Source organism: Phaethon lepturus, unplaced genomic scaffold (assembly GCF_000687285.1).
Source record: "Phaethon lepturus isolate BGI_N335 unplaced genomic scaffold, ASM68728v1 scaffold9574, whole genome shotgun sequence".
Classification (NCBI taxonomy): Eukaryota; Metazoa; Chordata; class Aves; order Phaethontiformes; family Phaethontidae; genus Phaethon; species Phaethon lepturus.
Genome location: NW_010535420.1, coordinates 9033 through 16981, shown reverse-complemented (window position 1 = coordinate 16981; position 7949 = coordinate 9033). Strand labels below are relative to the sequence as shown.

Sequence of the window (7949 nt, the reverse complement as noted above, 5' to 3'; positions counted from 1 at the left end):
GCTTACCTGCGAGGTGACCTGCACCGGGCGCATGACGACACCTACAGTCCGTGCGTGGCCAACGTGTACAACTTTCCCTCCGCCTTCCTCTTCTTCATAGAGACCGAGGCCACCATTGGCTACCGGCACCGCTACATTACCGAGCGCTGCCCTGAGGGCATCGTGCTCTTCCTCTTCCAGTCGCTGCTGGGCTCCATCGTCGATGCATTCCTGATTGGCTGCATGTTCATCAAGATGTCCCAGCCCAAGAAGCGAGCTGAGACCCTCATGTTCAGCCGTGCTGCAGTTGTCTCACAGCGGGATGGCAAGCTCTGCCTCATGTTCCGTGTCGGCAACCTCCGCAACAGCCACATGGTGTCTGCCCAGATCCGCTGCAAGCTGATCAAGGTGAGGCCTGGCGTGACAGCGGGCGGGATGGGGCGCCTGTATTGTGATGGGCAACGTGGGCAGGGCGCAGGCCAAGTGCAACCACGTGCCCATGGTGTGAGTAGCATGGGGCTTTCCCTGCCCTGCTCCAGGAGCAGCTGCCTTGTCCCTTGGCATGCGGGCAAGAGGATGTGTCTTGGGGCGGTATGAAGGGCTTCAGAAAAGTTTGCCGTGCCTGCCCATAGTGGGAGCCGCAAAAGAACCGAGCATGTGTAGGGGAAAAGACAGTCTCATCAGAGAGCTCCTGGGGCATTCCAGTGGGTTGTGAGGCTGGCGGGAAGCCGATTTGGTCAGGAAGGATGGATGTGTCAGGGTGCAGGATAGCTGCAGGGAGGGATACTACAGCATGTCGCTTAGCAGGTGACAGCTGGGAATAAGAAATTGATTATACTCATTTTGTGGTGACATTAAATTCGGACAAAGGTCAACCTTGACCTTCATTTCCCCTTGGGGAAACTTGGGGAGCTTTAACTTGCGGTTCCTTACCCCATGTTTCCAGCCAGTAGCCTCCAAGTATTTCAGAGGGATTGTGCAGGTTGCTTTAGTGGAAAGGCCCTTTGATTGTCACCAATAGCTATTTATTAATCACTGACAGTGGTCAGTGTAATTCAGAATGCAAGAAAACTGGAATTCAAAGGAGATCACAACCAAAAAAAAAAGAAAACATCAGGAGACAGTAGAGTTTGGCAGGCCTCTCGGGCAGGAGTAGAATGGAAGGGAAGCGCTGCGTGTGGCATGCCGAGACAAAGCAACATAGCCGCTCATAGCAGCTATGTCTCGTCACGGGAGCAGGCTTGATGGGGAGCATCAGAAGCTGGATGCCAGTGATGATGTTAATTTCGGAATATCATACTTGAATGGCGTAAATGTTATGTATTCTCTATGGTAATCCTTTCTTTGGAGCAACTGTTTGGCCTTTTAATAATTTGCAGAAACAAGCATGATAGAGTGGGTGAAGCGACAGCGGTAAATCAGAAAGGCTGTTTTCCTTGTGTGCAGAACGCTTGACTGAGCTGTTAATTTTTATTGCCGCAGAATACCATTTAAAATGGAGAATCTGCTAAGAGTCAAAAAAGCAGTTGGGAGATATATATGGGAACAAGCTGTCAGGAGTTACAATGGAGCAATTTCTGTAGGAGTCAGCAAGCCAGCTAAACCATGATTTTTGTTGACCTCTAACTACTAAAAATTAGCAGAAAGCCTCCTCTAAAATAGTTAATTCTGTCCATCACCCAAGTCAAAGTAATGCAAGTCAAAGTGGAACAAAAGCAGTGTCACAGTTGTGTTTTTACAGCGATAGTAATTCGTTATAAACTTCTTTTGAAATAAGACACCGAACATACAACCTGGTGCGCTTTCTGCTGATAATTCTACTGCTACACAATGCTGGTACGCAGACGATTGGGACAGAAAACACAAAGACATGTGATGGACCTGCTTGACCAATTTGTCTTATGATAGCTGTTTCATAGACTAGACAATGAATCAGTGAGTAATACTTGATTGCTTTCGAATGATCATCATGCCTGTGACTTGTCTTCAAGCTGCTTTGCGACCTTTGGCAAATAAAAGCTGTGGACACAGGAAGGTTTAAAAGTGAATGCTTGTGTAGTAGGTGCCCGCTCAGTCCTCATTACAAGGTGTGGTATTAGTTCCCATGTCTTTCTGTAAATCCTCCTCAGTTCGTTGAGGTGCCCCTTGAACGGGATGCACTGTTCCAGCAGTCATAGCGGCCGTTCTGGCAGCTCGTGAATTTACATCAGCTGCTGTGAAATAGCTTTGTGTGTCCTGTAAACTTACGGTGAATGTGCCAGAACTCACTCACATTTATCTTTGGTGAGTTCTGCCTTTTTGTGATGTGCGCTCTTTCCGCTGCGCTTCATGCAGTGCTGTTGACAGCTGTCTTGCTACACTTCTCCTGCACACAATTAGATAGCTTGAATTTTTTTTACTTGTGTCACACTGAAAGAATGTGAAGAAATGTGTCTTATCACACTTTGTACTTGAGATAGGAGCCATATTTAGTAGTGAACATAGTGTTTCAGTGGGACCAATGGAGCCCTGACGATTTACACTTGTAAGGAAAGTACACCAATCTAAGTCTGTCTGAATGGCATTTACTGAAAAGTGTGATATATGCCCTAGGCTATTTGGTAGATTACAGTGGTGCCACTGCACCGTGCTTGCTTTTTTTTTTTGTTCCAGGGGACTGCCCAGAAGCATGGTGTAGTGATGTCACGGAAAAATCTGGGGCCCTTCTTGGAGTGAGTTGTGGAGAGTTTGGAAAACAGAGTTATAAGACTAAGCGTGCATGTTTCAGCAAAAACTTTTCCAGAAACCCGAGTCCTTCTAATTGACATTGAATGCTCTAGAAGCAGGAAAAAGCAAACTCCTGGGGCAAGAAATAGAAAGAAGCTGGTTGGAACTAACAGCTGAAAATGCGCATTTCCACGTTCTGGCCTTTTCAGCGTCACAGTGAACTGTATTTTTCTGCCTGTTAATTTCTGGACCTCACTAGTGCACCTGAGTGATCTGGTGATAGCAGCAGCAGCAACCAGCATCCACCATATGGTGATCAGTATTGATTTTTTTAAAATTAGTTACAATACCTATTTTTATCTTATCTTGATGGGACTACATATGTCACCGATGAACGTGATAGTGTCGGTGTGTAAAGTGGTCCGTAAAGCGTTTCAGCTAGTAGTGTAGGACATTTTGATTTAGAAAGCCAAGGAATGTAAAATCATCGTAGCCGGTTTTCAGCACGTGCTAATCAATAGTTTTAAAATAGAATTGTGAAGCATAGTAGCCACAGAGCCAGTGCAATTTGGGTTACGACCAGCAGGCACCTCTTTTTTGAGCTGTACTAATTAACAGCTTTGAATAAGCTGAAAGCAAACAAAAGGGTAACAGAAAGTTCCCGGATGGCAAGTGAAAGGCGTCGCAAGTAAGTCAGAAGACCCATTATATTGTGATCTCAGCAACTCGATAAGCAGGGCATGTGCAGAAAGTGCAAACGGTGTGTTTTTTAATGTCACAGAATCATTCAGATTGGAAGGGACCTCGAGAGGTCTCTAGTCCAACCTCTTGCTCAAAGCGTGGTGAGCTAGGAAGTCAGACCAAGTTGTTTTGGGCTTTCTCCAGTCTGGTTTTGGAAACCTCTCAGGACAAAGACTGCACGGCCTTGCTGGGCAAGCTCTTCTGCTGCTTAACTGTCCTCATGATGGAATAGTCCAGTCTGAACTTCTCTTGTTTCAGCTTAATGGCTGTTGTGTCTCTTGCTCCCCACTGTGCACTGCTGTGAAGAGCCTGTCTCTACTTTCTTGATTACCTTCCTCTTAGATTTTGGGAGGTTGCTATTAGATCCCCCTCTGTGTTTTCTCTTCTCTGGTCTGAACAAGCTAGGCTCACTCACATTGCATTTACAGCTTGGGGCAACTAGTAGCAGTCATCCCGTGAATTATCTAAGGTAGAGCTCCAGGTATAGTGTCGCTACCAAAATCCCATATGATTCTTTAACAGCGGTATCAAAATAACAAGTTCATACTATTTCAGTAATGTAATATATAATAAATGTTCTTGCACGCTGCTAGTCTAACGGTGGGACAGAAGTGCGGATAGGTGAGATCAGGGTTTTTCGTTACAAATACCAGAACAGAAAATACCGTAGTATTGTATGGCAAATTAGCACGTACCAGTTTAGCATTTTCTAGATTACCGAGTTTCTCTACGATGTACTGCAATATTAAGCTTGATGGTTGACTGTCTTTTGCATCCTGCATTTTCTACTCCGATGATTAATTAGTCCACCTGGGTATCAAAACATAAATTATGCAAGTTCTGTAAATGAGTGAACTGAAAGAGGGTTAATAGTAATAAAACTGCGTTGTGTCCAGTTAAAGAAGGATGTGCACAAACAACAGGGTTTAGAAAAGCGTCGAGAATGAGTAAAGGATAGGAATGAAGACCCGAAGGGCATGAAAAAGAGGTGTCAGACACAAAACCAGACCAAGTGATGATGCAATGGCAGTCTGCTTAGTAATAAGAAACAAAACAAAGGTCCAGTGGCAGAAAGTTAACGGTGGAAAAATCTGGACATAGGTGGAGTCTCCTTTTTTTTCTTAGCTGCAAGGCAATTAACCTTTGGAGCAACTTACCTAGATCTTTGAATTCTCCATCTCTGGCCCCATTTAAAATGAGAGCTGGGGCATTTCTAAGTAATCGTGCCCTTGTTTCAGCATGTATTAATCTGCAGAATTTATTTGGCTTCATGTTATGTGGCTGGTGAAAATAAAGAATCACAAATGTTCCTTCCAAACTTATTGCTGACAGTTTATAGTGCTCTGCCCTGTTTTGCGATCCTTTGAGTAAAGCTATATATATGCAACAAAGGTTGCTGGCTAGGAGTCTTAACATACTGCGGCTATTAAGCTATCTTAATTCAGGTTAATTTTATTTAACATAGTTTTTTTTTTAAAAATTCTTCGTGCCCTGCATAAATCAGTCCTGTATTTAAGATACCAAATACCTCAGACTCAACCTTTTGCTTTCTCCCAGATCTGTTACCTCTAATCATCCTCGCTGGGTTTGTTTACTATTGAGTGTATTTGATTGAAGACTTCCACAGAGAAAAATGGTTTGCAGATGAAACAGTTCTTAAGTCATTCAGGCAGCAATTTGTGCAAATATGCATATCTTTGTCTAGGCAATTGTATTTGATAAAACTTTGGGAAAATTTGAAGTTTAGATGTTGGTTCATACAGCTCATGTTGAGCCTTGTTACCTTGGAGCAAAGATCATACGTTGCCAACCAATTTGTGCACCCGCTGAAAGAACCCGCTGCCAGGCAACAAAAGCAGTGGCGTAGTCAGCGGCTTAGTTCTGCAGGTTCCCTCAGGAAAACAGAAAGGACGTTTTTGCAGTTGTTTGATTACACCTTTGAGTGTAAAAAAGGCTGTCGTGATTGCTACGTAGTAGTGGTTTTGATCGCTTTTATTTTATAGCACTGTTTTACCTTTCAAAGCACAAATAATCTGTGAGAATGCTTTTACAAGCAGTCAGCTGGTATTTTCTCTGTCCTCATCAGTAGTGGAGAAATTGACTCTTGTGTAAGGGAAAACTTGGTTATTTAGATAGGAAGACCTTTTTTTTTTCCCCTCATCAGAAAAACAGACACATAGCACGTAAGTGAAATAATGCATTGTATCTAATAAGGAGCTGTACTCTATCAGCTACCTAACTGGTTATGTAGTCACCAGTAAATACCAGGCAGTTAAAAATTCAGCATTTTTAAGATACAGGTGAAGCGGAGATACAATCTGAAGGTACACTAGTTGCCTAGGGATTTTGTTTAAAAACAGAAAGTTTCTTAAAAGAATACCAGTCAGATTGAAGTCAATGGCAAAACTGCTAGCTTCGGCTTGCTCTCAGGACTAATGGATGGAGTTTCCAAGCAACGGAACCAATAAATTTGTCAATACCAATACAACACAGTTTAAACTATTTAGTAACTATGGAATAATCTATCATCTATAATCCATAGTTGGCTTCTTAAAGAGTTATATGCTTTCTAAACAAGCAATAAGCAGAACGGATTTTAAATAGGCTCTGCAAAGCTCTCAATTTTAATGGGAAATTTCCACCAGAGACCTTTAAAGCAATCAGCTGAGGAGCTGCCTGGCCAACTGATGTCATTTCTAGTTATCCTTTGAACACCAGGAAAATTTAGGGGAACACTACAGGGTGGGGGGGAAGCTATCACATCAGTGTTTTTATTGGACCTGTGAAATGATGTCAATAAAAACAGGGCACTTAGCTTAATAATGATAATAAGTTCATTATTAAGATCAACATACAGTAGGTGGTACATGCAAATTGGCAAGGGATGATAGCATCGTTAATACCGATTCAGATGGTTTTGTGGAAATGTCACTTACCAGCCATACTTTACAATTACTGTGATGCTTACCTTTAAGTTAGTACATCACAGCGTTTGCCAAATGAAAACTAGTAACATACAAAAATAATGAAACATTAAGTCAGGCAGTGGATTAAAATATGCCTGTCTTGTAGACTTTGTTCTCATTAACGGGAACGCTTGCCGCAGGATGTTCATGGCGAACATCCATTATAAGGCATGTAGGGTGGTACCTGACGTTGTTGTCAAAATATACATACATATATGATAGTAAAGTTTGTAGATGATGTTGAGATCTAGTGGCATGATAAGAAAAGTCAATATTGGTCATATATAGTAGCCTTAGAGTATTTAACATTACTTGTACCTTCATTATGAAGACCCCAGACCAAATACGTAGATGATAATGTTATGAAAGAGGTAGGTTTAAAGTTCATTGCATTGCTTTTCATGTTTTGCCTCACATGGCGATTACTAAATCATCTTTTCATCTTTAGTCCCGACAGACACCAGAGGGAGAATTTCTGCCGCTAGACCAGTGTGAACTGGATGTTGGATTTGGAACTGGAGCTGACCAGCTGTTTTTAGTTTCCCCATTAACCATCTGTCATGAAATTAACTCAAAAAGCCCCTTTTTTCGTCTCTCACAAAGATCACTAAGAAGTGAGCAATTTGAAATAGTTGTCATCCTTGAAGGAATCGTCGAGACTACTGGTAAGATTAAGAATAATATGCATGCTCTGATTTTTAGTCTTTGTTTTCAGTCCTGATATTTTTAGCGAGGCAGACGTTAATTCTTTCAGGATGCTGATCCTGAATGCTCCAGAATATCCTACCATATGCTACAGAGCTTCAGTGGCCTTTACCAGCCAATAGGAGACCTTCCTTCCCCATAGGGTTCTGCATTACTGATGCCCAAAGTGGCCAATACGTCCAAGAAGAGATTCAGCCTGCTAGTCTTTGAGTATGGCATATAGAGGAATACAATACCCTTATGAGGCTCCAGTTTTAAGGACCACCACTCCGAAAGAATGTTGAACTTTAAAAGTTGCCAGTGCTGCAAAATCACTTTCAGCCTAGCTTGCGTTAAATTGAGTGCAAAATAACAAATCCAGTTTTACAGTACAAACGCAGACCACATAGTCGCAAAGATTGTAGGAATGTGCGGTTATCGGCAAATATGAGCAGGGCGCTTTTTTTTTTTTTTTTTTTTTTAAATTCTGATACGGCATTGTCCAGATGACAGCTGACTTTGTGGCCTTGTCTTTTGAGGACTTAATTCTTTTATGAATGCTGTGACAATGCGCTGCGATTACGTAAGCAGCTCTGCGTCGAGGATCCATGCGTACTGTTAAAGTCCAAATCATTCAGTAGGTTCAGCGATATTCCGATCTTCCTCTCCCTTCTTTTGAGGGTTTGTTAAACTTTGATTAATCGAGGAGCATTTTCATCCTTCTTTCAAAAAGATTACCAGTTGCCCGGTTCCTGCCTTAGAAACAGTAATGTCCTTTTGGTGCAGCCAAGTGCAGTTATCTCATGCTGGACAGGAAACAGGACTGACCTATTATTATCCACATGCTGGACTGAGCCCTAAACAAATACACAA

The 7949-nt window shown here is 42.4% G+C and overlaps 1 protein-coding gene across 1 annotated transcript in view; it reads left to right on the top strand.

Moving 5' to 3' along the window:
• Window positions 1–3: 3 nt before the first annotated feature.
• KCNJ3 (potassium inwardly-rectifying channel, subfamily J, member 3) overlaps window positions 4–7949 on the top strand; it is a gene marked incomplete at its 5' end in the record, with an annotated part of 9532 nt that continues 1586 nt past the window's right edge. The window contains 2 exons of the mRNA XM_010285805.1: window positions 4–387; window positions 6841–7057. Coding sequence (XP_010284107.1) covers window positions 4–387; window positions 6841–7057 — 601 coding nt within the window. The remainder of the gene's footprint in view (window positions 388–6840; window positions 7058–7949) is intronic.